A 14996-nucleotide genomic window follows, 5' to 3' on the forward strand; every position below is an offset into this window, starting at 1 on the left:
AAATCAAATTCTAGACATTTTGTACCAGCTTAAACTGCTCCTTCTCTGTACCCTGGGGCCAGAGCCTGTGCATGGTAGTAACAGTGGAGGGGTTTTCAGTCTTATTTCTCTTTTTAGCAGTGAGGGGGTGCTACACCATGCATTCTTTCTTAAACCTTATGGGGAAGGGTTCCCAATCCTTGTTTTGCAGGGAAAGTGGGCTTTGTTTGCTTTCTTTAATTTGATGTAAATGCACATAATCAGTTCTAAAAATTTTTGTCTTGAGCCTTGGAAGTTATGTCAGACTGAAGTAGCTAGTTAATTCCTCCTTTCTCTGAAAGGCTTGACTCCTTACACCTTAAAGAGATAATTGTGCCAGGAGTCTTCTCTCCCATTGCTACTGGGAGTGACTTTCTCTGGCTTCTGAAGTGGATATCCAATCTAAATCCAATCTAAATCCAAACTAAATCGATAACCTTGAAACTCAGAGCGTGGGTTTGACTCCCCCATACTCCTGCACTTGTAACAGCAACACTGATGTTGCCATAGTTCAGACATTGTGCTTTTTGAGAAACCTCTGAAATTCCTTAGCTGTCCCGTGGTGCAGTCCCTGTGGGAAGGGAGCAATAGGAGGGGGAAGGCACTGGAGTGTGTCTGGGGCCCTTCCTTGGGAGAACTCTGGTTCTTTGCTGCGGGCAAGAACCAGAGCTTTGATAGGGGTGCTGTAGAAATTGCATTGATTCCCACCGAGCTTTGTGGAACAGCACTAAATTTGAACCCAGATAATCTCAAGAGACTCTTGTGTTTTCGGGGACCAGGCTCTGCTTCCTTGGAAAGAGAGGCGCATGTGTGCATTTTTAGATGCAAATCCTTACCTCCCACTGCTGGTGGTGGTTCCAGAGCAGGGTAACACAGCTGGGCCGGCCTGCCCGTGGCCCCGCCCTTCTGAGGCGAGAGCCCCGGCTCCCGTTCCGGGGAGAGAAACCCCGGCTGCCCCTGCACTCACACGGGACAGGGCTGTGCCTTCAGCTGCTGGGAGCTAGGCTCCAAACCCTGGGGAAACCCGCAGTCACAGCCTGGCAGGCTGCAGGCACTGCAATGGCTCCTTACTGCTTTCAGAAAGGAAGGTGCAGTCTTTAAACCAGCCTTTAAACCCTGCTCCAACACTATAAATAATGAAAATAATGAAGCAAAGTGTGACCCTGCTCACTGAGAAGCTCAGTCTCATAAAAAAAAAAAAAAAAAACAGTTTTCAGGATTTCACACCCTTTCCCCTTGTTACACTGGATACCTGGAATTAGGCACCTGGATTTTGGTGTGGAAATCTCTGATCTCCTCAAGTAGGAAATATCAAAATTAGACTTGTTTGTAGGCTGCTCCCCCAGACCGGCTCAGCCAAGCGAGCCAAGGCTCCCCAGATTAACACAGGGCTTGGTTTGGCTGTGCTGGGCCCTGAGCTCTGCTGCAAGCACAGCTCTGATTAAACTGAAATACCTTTGTTGCAAGTGCTGGCCTTAAACTGACACCTCATTCTTGAAGTCTGGTTAAGCAAAAATGTGCTTTCACTTTTTGATTAAAACCTCAGGTTCAAGTTTTACAAACCTCTAATGATTATTTTCAGTGTAATTAACTGGATTAAACATGACAGATTGCAAATAACTGGTAACCTTAATATTGGAGAACTCCAACAAGAGATGTTAGTTTTGCTTGTAAGCTGTGCATAAGAAGGGGGGTTTGTAATGCTGACCTTTTTTTAATTAATTATATATTCTAGAGCATTCCCATTCTTTCCTTGCTTATGACTCTCATCTCAGTTTCATTTCATGCTAAATAAACCCTCATATTTACTTTGCAGCTTTGTTGAAGACTCTACCTTAATCTGAGAAGAATTAGTAGACATGATGGAATTATGTACATCCCACTAGAGCTCACATGCCCAGGCTCCTGCCTTTATTCTGCAAGGTACTTTAACATGAAGATACTTTAACATGATGTTGCCATGGATGTCTGGCATGAGCACCAATCAATATTCCTCAAAAAAGGACTGTTAACTGCTTGAACTTTGAAGATTACTGTGATGTTAGGATTTCTCTTATACTGGCATAATGTTCTGTCATTGTTATGTGACATTATACCTACAGAACTATTAATAAAGAATTTTGCTAGAAGTACTGATTTCTTTTTGCTTTTATGAAGTTTAGACTTAACTTTCTGAAGTCAGGAGACTGACCACTGGGATAAAATAAAGTTTGAAAGCTATTTAAGTAACTTAGATGTTTAGCACTCTGAGGAAAGTTGCTTTTATAATGTTCACATTACATCAGAGCTGACACTGAGGTCAGTGTCCTGGATTCTTGAGAGCTCAGCAATGAACAGTTGTAGGGCTGAGTTTTACTGCCTCTCTTCCTGGAGCATGGCTGCTCACAAAGGCTAAAGATTTACCCCACTTGATAGGAAGAAGCCTTATCAACAAAAGGACATTCTCAATACTAACACCTGCTTTTTTTGCTTTATTAACACTTAACAATGCTTTTTAGATTGTATTTAATTTTGTGCAGTTAGTAGTAGCTAGTTCTACTAAGTGTACAGACCACTGGAGTGCAGAGGGGCTCTGTTCTGTCACCCAGCCACAGACAGTGCCCACTGCAGTGGTCAGAGAAACACTTCAGGTTTTCAGAGAGTAAAGGAAGACACAGCCAGACTCTAGCAGTGACAGAACAAGGAACAACTTGACCTATAAGACAGTCTTCAAACACAGAATCACTTTTACCATGAGGAGGTTAAAGCCTGGAGCACGTTGCCTGGGGTGGCTGTGGAGTCTCCATCCACAGCACACTCAAAGCCAATGGGACAAGGGCTGAGCACCCTGCTGCAGCCAGCCCTGCTCAGCACAGGGGCTGGACCAGAACATCTCCAGAGCCCCTTCCAACCTCAGCCTTCTGGGACCTCACAGTGCCATAAAATGCACTTTAAAACAGGCAGTCCCATGGCTTACATCATTATTTCTTACAAAGTATCCTGTGGAGTTTCAGGGCCTTAGGAGCACAGGGCTGATCTATGTACCTAAAAAACTCATTCACCAGCTAAAAATTGTAGTGCCCATCCAGTAAAACAAAAGGGTGACCTGACTAAATAAAAGCCTCAGTACATTTTATGCCAGTAGATGGTCTGAGGTTCCTGGGGGATCCTCGCACTCACTACTCATCTCCAAGTTGCAGAGCTCTCTGCCCATAGCTTGTTCCATAGGATTTTACAGACATTCCAGCTTACCTGGCCTGTTGCATGCCAGTGATGGTGACTTTATTTTCCTTTTAAGTCTCTCCAAACACAACACAAGGTGGCCTTGTGTTCACAGTGAAGGAAGGCACTGCAGAACAGGTGCTCTTTAATCACTGCTGCCTAATAGCAGGCTCCTTGAACATGACTGCTCTCCAGTATTTCTGCTGTCATGTTAAAATCCAGTTTCTTCTGGTCTTTTTTCCACAAGTGAAAATCTTTTCCATGGAAAATACATGCTCATTTGGCAAGAGTTTGGAAAAATTCACTGTCCTCCTTTCACAAAGGGATGGTCCAGCAACTGCAGAGCAGAAGGCCGTTCGTGTTGATCTCTGCATTGAAGGTTCCACAAATCAGTATATAAAATTAATATCTATGCCTGTGATGTAAAACCTAATTCAAAAACCTGTAAAAACCTAATTGCAAAATTAGCCATTATTATTATTAATATTAATATTAATATTAATCCATTCATGACTCATTTTTAGGGGTTTTGGGGGAAAGTTGATAGAAAGTTGAAGGGAAAAGACTGTTGTAATTCATTAATTAAAAAACTAAAGTATTTTATTATTAATGAAATCATTACTTATTCCCCTAAATTCCTTTCAAATCTTTGAATAATTCTGATTTGGCTATTTCAGGTGCATGAACAATGTATCTGAGAAAGGTGATAATTATCTGTTTGAGCCTCTGTCAATCAGGTTCTTCTGTCATCTCCAATCAATGTTATGCATTTTAAGAAGCCCATGGCATTGTTAAAAACAAAACAAACATCACAAAAATAATTCTCATAATGTGTGAATGCTAGTGGTTTGGGGTTTTACAGAGAGAACTTTTTGTTTTAATAAGTATTACATTTCAAATAAGTAGGTGTTTCCTGGACTGGCAGTGCTAATAGATTTTTCCACTGCAGAAGACAAGAATTAAGTCCATTGAGACTTAATTTAGACTTAGACTTCAAGCCAAAAGGGCTTGAATACTTTTTGATGCAGAAAACATCTGGGTTGATTGTCAATCACTCCATCCAAGTAGAGCTAGAGCTTGGCCAGAACCCGAACTCTAATTGGTGGGTATCACTTAATACATTTTAAAACAAGACTCTTAAAAATTCTCTCTTAATTCCATTCCACTTCCATTTAGAATGCTGTCCTTAAAACAACTTGTCTGACATAGACCAAACTCAAGCAACACTGGAACAGCAAAAAACAGCAAAGAAATTTATCAAAGGTTCTGTCCAAAATTTAACGGTGCCATGTTTATGCATGAAAATTACAGGGAAAGTAAATGATGAGTATAAGGCCTGCAAAAAGAGAATCTGTGAGGGCTTTTTTGTATCATTATAAAGAGTAAAGCTCTTTTATATATACTAAACTATAGATATAGATATAGATATCTATAGATATATATACTAAACTCTTTTATATATACTAAACTATAGATATAGATGATATAGATATAGATATAGATGATATAGATAGATATAGATGATATAGATATATAGATGATATAGATATAGATATAGATATAGATATAGATATAGATATAGATAAAAGGCTTTCTGGAAAAGCTGAACAGCCTATGCATTTACAATAAAACCATATGTACCACAACCTAAGCTCCCGTGAGCCATCTCCAGAACACAAACCCCCTGCGTTTTCCCTTCCATTCTCCAGTTCTCCCTACCTGGTCAGGCAGGCGTGCACAAACTCCACGGCCGCGCTGGAGAAGCGATCGGGCAGGGCCGGCATCAGCCCGCGGCAGGCCCCGATGTAGAACATGGCCGCCACCCTGTCCATGGAAGCCAGAGGGGGTTTGCCTGTGGCCATCTCGAACACGGTGCAGCCCACGCTCCAGATGTCAGATTTCCTGCCGTAGCCAGAGTCACTGATGACCTCTGGAGCCATCCAGTAGGGAGTGCCGTGCACGGAGCGCAGCGGCTCGCCACGCGTGCCGCCCAGGCTGGCCCGGGCCAGGCGCCTGGCACAGCCAAAGTCAATCAGCTTGATCACCCCCGTGGGCACGAGCATCACGTTGTTGCCTTTGATGTCTCTGTGCACCACGCGGTTGTCGTGTAAATATGCGACCCCTTGTAGAATTTGCTTGGTGTATTTACGCAGGACAACTTCTGGCAAGGGCCCGAAGCGATTCAGAATACTGGAGATGGAGCCGCCGGGAACAAACTCCATGAATATGCTTAAAATGTTGTCTTCCAGGCAAGTTCCTAAATAAGTTACAATATTTACATGTTTCAATGTCTTCAAAAGATCAACTTCCTCATGGAACTTCTGATACTCCTTTTCTGTAGTGAGTTGATCTGATGTGTCCAAAGCCACCTGTTTTACAGCTATTAACTGTCCCTGGCTTGTCAGACCACAGTACACCTGCAGTGAAACCAGCACTTATCAAAACAGGACACGAGACAAAACTTGTGTATTTACTTATTTTACATAAAAGCTTTGTGCTTTCCATGTTTCATATCTCACTGTGTAATCCAAAATATTTAACCCAGTTGTTGAATAGGACAACAGCTATTTTTAAGACAAGGTGTAGCTCAACGATGACCAACACATCTCAGCATATTCAGACATTAACTTACCGTGCCATAGGCTCCCTTTCCAAGGACTTCTCCTCTTGTCCACATGATAGGATCTTTGGCAGCTAAACTGCTTCTTGGTAATTTAGTAGATTCATCATAGTTTAGAAGGCCCTTTTCTTCATTTGAAGCCAAAAAGACTTTACTGTAACTCTGCTTGAAAGATGATGGTCAGTGTGGGGAGAAAGCAGAGAGGAAAAGACAGGCTTCATTTGGTCCCCCCTTTTTCATAAGGAATAATTTTGCCTGGCATGACTTTATTTATAGATTTTTATGCATATACACTGCTCAGCTCATTGATAGAATTGCTATATAGGTAAAACTGTATAAATATTTTCAAGTATAAATCACAACAGTGTATAACCAGAAGGTTTCAGCATTACACCTTCTATTGCCACCAAGACAGAAGAGCACTTAAAAGAGCAGGATACACTCTCTTTTTTGGTTTCACAGATTGCTAAGCTGAATATGGCTATCATCATGCTCTAAGTAACACATGCAACACAAGTCTGGTGAAAATAACAGGCCATGACTTCCCAGGAAGAAGAGACTGCATCAGAAAGATGGCAATAATTATCCCATCTAGCCATGGTTCTCCCTGGGGGAAGTGAGAACAGAGCTATAATTGGCACCTGTGGCTGCAGAAGCACAGGGGAGTGTATCAATGTGTAGTGAAAGACATTTCCTTATAAATTTGTAATTTATATGGACAAAGAGCTAACAGGACCAAGGAGAAGCAGTACTGGTAGAGAAACACCTTAGTAGGTGAAGGCATGCAGCTGACTTGGGGGCCAAAATCTGAGCTTTCTGAGCTCAAAGTTTTGATTAAGCATTAATTAAACTCGATAAGCCTGTCTGATAAACCAATACTTATGGCTCATATCTACAAAAGTATCTGGTTGCACTGAGAGACCCAAGGTAATTGCCCTTCTGGATATGCAAGACTATTTGTAGTGCCTTTTCATATTCCTGTCCAGATCTCCAGCTCTTGCCTTGCCCAAAACCTTTTTATACAAGCTCTTCAAACAGCCTATTCTCTTTATTCACTGCAATTTGTCAATTTATATAAGCTTTGGCAGCTATTCCTGTCATGCCCTAGTACCTTCTGGCTTGTGTCCTGACATGCAGCCTCTAACACAGATATATTCAACAGAGCACTGGAACAATCAGTGGGCAGCTGGCCCAAGGAAAAAAGACTTGATAAATCTCTTTGATAAGCACACATTTCCCATTTTTCATCCAAACTTGTGTGAAGCATCACTCTAATTATTTAGCAAGTTACAAGAAGAAATTACTTTTACCTTCTCTAGAGCACTATTTATTATTGCTCCAGCTCCATTCATCATATTCTCCTCTTCTTCACCCTGTGTGTTTTGTATTTTAGAACGTGTATTTTTTGTTCTTGAAGAGTTGGTGTCTTTTTCTTCAAGCATTAGCAACTCTTTGGCCAGACAACAAAGCAACTCATCAGTCACGTCCTCAGCATCTGACCAGGAAGAAATGTTTTGACTTGTCTGGGAACTGGGGCTTTTGGCATTTTTTGTCCAAATCACTGAAGCCTGAGTCAATTCATTTGCCAAACCACTGTTTTGAGGTGTGTTTGCACAACTGTGATCTAATATTTTTGTAGGGGACTGACATTCCAGTCTATCTGAAAAGGACAACTCACATTTATTGACAGACTTGGAGTCCTGGTGTGATTCCCAGCCTTTGTCACCATCCCTGTCCCCCCTGCCCTGGGGCACACAGATGTCCTGCTCTGCTGTCACCAGACTGTCACTTGGAGCAGCACATTCTCTGCAGCCTTGATCACTGAGCTGAAGGAGATCCTGGCTGCAGGCAGCAGCTCTCTGATGGCTGGATTCATCCTGGCTGTCTAACAACTGCTCCAAAGAAACTTCTTTAATAGTTGAGAGGTTTGAATTTGTAAACATTTCATTTTGCTTAGTTGACTGTGAAAGCTCTTCTAAAAATGTGAGCTGATGATCCATGTCTCCATAGAACAATGTTGGGCTACTCAAGGTGTGTGTCTGAAAATCCAAGTCAGAAGCTGTTGCATTATCTTGCTCTGTGTTGCTGTCACTCAGCTTGGTCCTTCTGTCCTTTGTGACCAAACCTTTCTGCTTTTGTTTAGCACCAGGTGTCATCTTCTTTGGCTTGGAATGTGTTTTCTTTTGAGTGTTTCTGCTGCTTTCTCCCCCTTTACTGCAGGTAGATCTGCAGGTACATCTTGCTGGTGGAACAGAATAACCACCTCTATAACACCTGCCCTCGTGCTGATCGAGGTCTCTCACGCGGGAATACACAGGAGTTCCAAACATTTCATAAATACCTGGCCCTTGGTCCTCTGAATTTATTATCTTGAACATGTCAGTGTATTTCAGATCTACAAAATCTGAAGCAGAGGGTGCACGTGGCAGACAAAGTGGAGTAACATGTTTCTTACAGACAGATGGATTTTTGCAACTGCAGGAGCAACTCTGCTTTTTAATTTTCTGGGCACTCTGAGCAACGTGGCCTTTGTGTCCTTGAGTGGTTTTTTTCTGACACTTCATGGAGGCCTCAGATTTCACTTTTGTCAGTTCCAGAGATGGGAAAATCTGACTCTTGGCATTTGATTTTGTGGTAACCTCTTCAGAAGCAATTAAGTCTTCAGATATTTTTATCTTATTATTAATTTTAGATTTTGATGAATATTTATTTCTATTCATCTTTAGTTTATTTTTGTCCTTTTCTTTGTGAGCAAGAACATTGAGGCTCTGAGGAACATGAGGAGGCAGGGTACAGACACCAGCCTTTTTTGTGGCAGGTGTTTCAGCAATGTGTGGCTCCCTGGCTGGCTCTTGCTCAGAGAGCATAACATGAGCAACAGCTACAAGCTCACTTTGGTCCTCTGAAGTTGCTGCTGACATGGCTTCCTTTTCTATTTCAGATTCAGAGAGACAGACTTGATTTTCTGACTGTTTTGCAGAGGGATCTTGAGCTTCTACTCTCAAGGGAATTACTGCAATTACAGAATTATCTTCCAAAGCTTGGTAGGCCTCTATCACTTCATTTTTACAGGAAGAATCCTGATTGTAAAGCACAAGGTTGGCACTCTCAGCATCTTCCTGTGGTTTATAATCCAGCATCATCTCTGTAGCATTTTCTTCTTCCAGTCCAGTGCTACAGCAATTCTCTGCTCTGTTTTGCTTCTTGCCAGCTCTGGAGGCATTGCTGTTGCTGGACACTGCAAATGCTGCCTGGGCTGTAAACATGCCACAGCTCACCAGAGCACAGCCTGAGCTCAAGTGGGGATGACTCTGACCCCAGAACCTGGCTTGGCTCACAAGATTGATGTTCTCACAAACCAGTGAACACTGGAATCTCACCTGGTTCTTCTTCCCAGTGTGGATTCCTACATCAGCTTCCCTCCACTTTAAATGGCTTTGGATTTCTTCCTTCTTGTTGTTGAGGTACTTGTCACAGTTATTAATGCTGAAGTAGTACAGGTCCTTCACTGGAGTGAACTTATCAGAAATTGTGGCCAAGATCAATTCTGATGACTTTTCACTGTGCCTGTTTAATAAGTTGTCTAACTGATACTGATAAAATTTAGTAACTGGTTTTACAGGCTGAGGAATAGAGTTCATAATAGTTAAAATATTTTTGATGTTCCTGCTTTCATTGACAATATCATCCTTTAGAGGAGCAAGATGAATTGTTCTTACAGACTGACATGTCACTGGTGGCAAATGAAACTGTAATTTCCATAAAAAAAAACATTAATAGTGTGCTACACCACACATACATGTAAAAATTAATCTCTAAGAGACAAGTAGAATTCAGAAAAAAATTAGAAATTTTAAATTATTTTATATATTCCTATCTTAAACCTATTATGAAGTATAATATCAGACTCCTGAGAAAATACATAATTTTTCACACATTACTTGCATTAATTTTCTCATATCCAGAACTATTTCTAAGTATTTCTTAGCTCAGAAAGTGGGATCTTTTGCTTTAAGGCACAAGTCATTCTCCATGATTTAGAACCAGTGTTTTGTCCACATTTACCAATCCTCTTGTCAGTCATTAACTCTGTCTTGTGGCACTTCATGTTTGCTACAGGAATTCAAGGGCTGGGCAGTGGCTTCATGTGCCAGAGCTCCTCTCTCACTGAGCACTCCCCCTGAATGAGAGCACCACTCTAATGCTGAGATTTAAAATCTTTTTATGTAACCCTCCAACATGTGCTGACACCATTAATTATAATCTCAATGGAACCAGAGCTCATGTAAGCAATTTCTCAAAAGGAAAGCTAGCCCATTATAACAGAATGCTATTGCATCCCTGGAGAAAACAATTCTAACAAATTATTTATAGACTTTAAGGTACATTATATTAAATCTAAACATATAGATCCATGTTAAATGGCCACAGATTTAGCTCACAGTTTTAGGTACACTGGAAGACAGCACAGTCTGCACTCAGTCTGCAGTGAAGTGAAATGGATAAAACCAAGGGCAGCTGACACAGAAGTCTGTTGGGTCAGGGATGTGTTTTACTATTCCTCCCTGCTCCCCATCACATTTGTTGAAAGGTACCAGGTACATTTGAAGGAGTACAGACCAGAGGAACTTTGTTTGGACTATTTTTTGTTTGGACTATTCAGATGAACAGTGAGAATGATTTTCTGAAAATAGCATTTCTGTTCTTTACTTTAGAGGAAATGAATATTTTTATGCAAATGAATGCAATAGAAATAATCACCCAGTCATCTGCTCTGAGTGCTCATTTGCATGTCTATATTCAACATCAGTTTGCAATCTGCAGGAATTTTTGTTTTGCATTCCAAGGGCAAACTGAGGTTTGAACATGCCAGGAAAAGCAATGTGTTGGTTTGAAATGGACAGTTCTGAAGGCTTTGTCCAGCCTGCATGGCAGAAATATGAATGCTCAGTTTATCCCAAAGGATACACCTCTAGAAAGCCCAATACATGAAATAAAACTGCATTAAATCACACCAAGGACAGCTAAATTATTTTTCTTAAATATTTCTCTCCACTTGAAATGTTTTCTTTTGTTTCCTCCATAACCATTTTTATAATCCTGTGACAGAACTCTTGGTCCAACTTCTATATTCTCTTCACTTTTTTCCTGTGATCAGTTGTATTCTGTGATGGTTTCACTGAAGTTTACATCTGATTCAATGAGTTGAGTCTTTTCTACAAAAGGCTATTAATTGATATACATGAAGATCAAATTTTTTTTTTTTCTAAATACAGTATATTTAAAATGGTGTGGAGTATTGATATGTAAAATTATGAGCCTGTTTCTAGGTAAAAAAAAATTGTGTAATCCTATTTACATTTTTCACAAAATCTCATGTAAAGTATGTTTAATTCTAAAAGACTATTTTTTATTTGCTAACACAGTAAATTTCATCAATCATCTAATATCAAGACTATTTTAGAATTCAACTTCAATTTTAAATTACCATTTCAAAGAAGTGTTGGGGGTTTTGGCAAAACTAGACATCTAATTTAACAATTAAGATGCACATTTTAATTAATTTACATATTTCTAAAGGTTTTGTATATTTTTGAACTTTCAACCTTTTATCTGCAGAAGTCCCTGATGTAACATCTTACTGCTAATTTGTTGATATACACCTCAAGATTTGCTGACACACATGTATAAAATAAATTTTAAAATATTTTGCATTCTTAAAAAAACCACAACACCTGAGACTAAGCAAACTACCTACACTACATCAGTATTTGTATTTTTAAGATGTTGAAAGGATATAATATTTTTGCCAGTGATCATTTTATACATAACATTCTCTTACCTCAGATTTCTTGTTCCTGGTTTTTAGCATCACTACAGTTAACCCTTAAAAATCAGAACAAATGAAATATTAATTTGATGTTCTTAAACAGACTACAATTCACATTTATAAATTAATTCCAAATTGTAGTGTTCAGGGGATCAAGGATCTGTCTCTGGTTGCAGGACTGTGCTATAAATCTGCAGTGCAGAAAAAAGTTGTAGGTTGAAACTTAATTGTGATACTGAACTTCACAATTCCATTTGCCATAGATAATTTTAAAATATTTTGACACTAATAATTTAAAGAAATGCTTCTCAATTGCAGATGTTTGCTACCCACAGTATGCAGCTAATTAATATTGCCAGTATGAGGGAGAAAGATGTCATCACTCCAGGCACAGAGAATTACACTCCACATTTGTGGCTCAGTTTCACAACAGAGTAGCAGGAATGGTGAAGTTGTCATTGCTTCTCTTTATCTCCTTCATTCTGCAAACACACACAAACTTATAATTAAAGAAGAGGGTTGACATGGCTGAAGTCTCCCTGAAGACAGCAAAAGACATAAAGGCAATATGATAACCAATATACAACTATATATAAAATTTGTGACTTGTAAAATTGAACTTACTTTGTTGCATTTGTGCTTTTGTTATCTGGAAAGTATCTAAATCCATAAATGCTGTTGAAATGTTAGATTCTGGGCATGAGGTCTGTAGCAGAAAGCTGAAGTCAAAGCCACATCCCCTGTCCTCTTTCTTTGAGAAGAAAGATAAAGAAGTGTGTTGTCTCCTGGGTAATGCTGTCTGATTTTTACTATGAAAACATTCCACTTGTTGGTGTGGCCATGCTCTGGAAGTTGGTGCAGTTTGGCTAAAAGGCAAAACAAAAATAACCAAAATATAGAGCAAAATTAATGGAAGGAGCCAGTTCAAACAATCATGTGGCTGGTGAATAATGTGACCAAGAGGTTTGTAAGATCCCAGAATGCCAAAGTGCCTTGTCTTTATTTATCTCTAGGGTTGTGCCTCTCCCTGGAAATAGCAGACTGCAATGCAGAGGCTGGCTACAAGAGAGATTGAATGACAAACAATGTTAACCAAGCAACAAGAGAAACCTAAAAGCATTCAGTTCACCTTCCCCTTCTAGACAAGAATTGATTGCTTCCAGTGTGGAGTTTTTATGAATCATCAGGAGAGTGTGTCAGAGAATTCTGAAGACCAGATGTGCCTTTGTTAATAACAAAATATGCCATGGCCTGCCTGAAAAAACAGAGGCTGTGCGGACAAGCCTCAGTTTTGTGCCACCTGTTTTCTGAAGAATGAAAAGTGTGGAAAAAGATAAATACTGTGACTGAAAAAAGGTACAAAAGTGCAGTCTAAGTTATTCTTAAAGCTGTGTACAAGATTGTTGTCTGGATTTAATAAGTCAAATAATCACATACCATATTTCTTTATTGTACCAAATCATTTGTTCACCTAATGCAATATCCTGCCTCCAGTGGCCAATAATTGATATAGGGAAGAGATAAACACTACACAACATATAGAGCTGTAAATAATGTCCAGGAAATATTTTTCTTTTTCAGGCCACGAACCTTCTTTGCTCCTATTTGTGCACACCCAAATGCAAATTAAATACTGATGCTTCTTACCTGGTTTTTCCTAGAGTTTTGTCTGACTGATGCACTTCTTCCATTATATTGTCTGCATTCTGAAAAGCAACAACACTTCCACAACCTGCAGTAATACATCAATATTTGCATAAAAGCAGATTAATTCCAGTAACACGTGGCAAATGCAGTTATTTTGGGGCATTAGAATATTATTATAAAGAGGTATCAGGAAAAGAAACAAGAGCAAGTTACATTTCACTAATTCTTGTAATTTATTGATATGTTAATGTAAAACTTTGAATTCATTTTATTTCTTTGGTAAGTTTATTCATTCAATGTGCTACAAAAGCAAAGAACATCTTTAAAAAGCCAGTTACAGCTCCTATATCAGGAGAATAGAAACAGAAAACAAATATTGACAGAAACTCTACAGAAGTAGAGGAGCATTTAAAAATTTGAAAAATAAACTAAATCTTAGGCCTTTACAAAGGTAGAAACGTACTCTGACTTTGATTTTGTATTTTTTATGGTTGCTAGGTTTTGACAAATAGCCAAATTTCAAGTTGTTACTGTACTTTTCCAGCTTCAGATCTACATTTTACACTTTCAACACATAAACTTTGGGTTAGACTACCTTTTTTGCTTCTCCTCTTATTTTGTTTGTTGTCAGACATACTATCCTTAAATGTATCCATGCCCAGAAACCTGAAAAGAAAACTGTTAATTGATTTCCAATTCATATATACCAACTGTTACATTATATTTCATTATTTGAGACCAAAGTAAGACAAAAGCATTTAAAAGTACTTGAAATTATTCAAAGCACTGTAATCTAGCAGTGAATGCACAGAACCAAAGAGCTCAGAAAGTTTTTAGAGGTAAACCCACAACATATGCTATGTTGATGTTGACTTGAAAAGGCTTTATTCTTAATTAGAAGATTGTAATGTACATTTCCTATGACTAATCAGCAGTAACTGTGGGGAAAGAGCTGGCTGTCACCCTCCTGGTCAGCACAGCTGACCACAGTCACCACTCTTCTTGCCTGTGGTGAGTGTGCTGGGAGCTGCTTCATGTTTCTAAAAACACCAACCCTCTTTTCCAAGATTAAATTCCAACTCTAACAACACCATAAGATGACAGTAGCCTAAACAACACAGAACAAGCCCAAAGTGAAGACTGGTAAAGAAGAAACATGAAAGGGTTAAGTAAAAAGATCTGGAGTTTTGAAATTCTAGAAGGCTAATCCTTAAAAGAAAATTAATCCCCGTTAATAGTTTTGATGGATTTGGGAGTCTTCCTGAAAAACATAGTGAACTTCAGTTTTTCAAGTGGCAAGAATAGAAATCAAAGACAGTGAAATTCGCTATGGAGGTAGCTAAGAAGCCAGCACTCTTGATGTCTCATGATGAAGGCCAGATAATCCCTGACAATGTTCATCCTATTATGTTTGCCTGTTAAGAGTCAGACAGTGAACTTCCTAAAAACTTCCCATATTTTTTCGATACACAAAAAACCCCTTCAAAATAGTAACAGAATGTTCTGTAAAAAGGCAGAATCTTACAAATCTTACCCGGTTCTTCAGCAGCAAAAAGTGAAAGAGGCACAGCAACTCAAAGGGAAATTCGAGGGCATTTTCAGCTCGCAGCTTCCTTCCTTCTCTGGCCAGCGAGGAATTCTTCAGCAATGGCACAGAGTTTGGTTTTATTTTGGGCTGTT

The 14996-nt window shown here is 39.5% G+C and overlaps 2 protein-coding genes across 2 annotated transcripts in view; one reads left to right on the plus strand and one right to left on the minus strand.

The window, feature by feature from the left end:
• CCNT2 (cyclin T2) overlaps window positions 1-2147 on the plus strand; it is a 25735-nt gene extending 23588 nt beyond the window's left edge. The window contains exon 10 of the mRNA XM_054277588.1: window positions 1835-2147. Within this exon, the coding sequence (XP_054133563.1) occupies window positions 1835-1857 (23 nt within the window). The 3' untranslated portion in view covers window positions 1858-2147. The remainder of the gene's footprint in view (window positions 1-1834) is intronic.
• Window positions 2148-3079: 932 nt separating this feature from the next.
• MAP3K19 (mitogen-activated protein kinase kinase kinase 19) lies at window positions 3080-14937 on the minus strand. Its single transcript, XM_054278182.1, has 9 exons — window positions 14851-14937; window positions 13912-13982; window positions 13317-13401; window positions 12294-12535; window positions 11682-11725; window positions 7150-9588; window positions 5852-6001; window positions 4939-5636; window positions 3080-3587 (listed from the first exon to the last, which is right to left on the minus strand). Exons 2-9 carry the CDS (start codon window positions 13970-13972, stop codon window positions 3521-3523), a joined length of 3786 nt encoding a protein of 1261 aa, XP_054134157.1. The 5' UTR covers window positions 13973-13982; window positions 14851-14937; the 3' UTR covers window positions 3080-3520.
• Window positions 14938-14996: the final 59 nt, after the last annotated feature.

Source organism: Melozone crissalis, unplaced genomic scaffold, assembly GCF_028551555.1.
Source record: "Melozone crissalis strain CALT ecotype California unplaced genomic scaffold, PUWL_Pcris_2 ptg000023l_1, whole genome shotgun sequence".
NCBI lineage: Eukaryota > Metazoa > Chordata > Aves > Passeriformes > Passerellidae > Melozone > Melozone crissalis.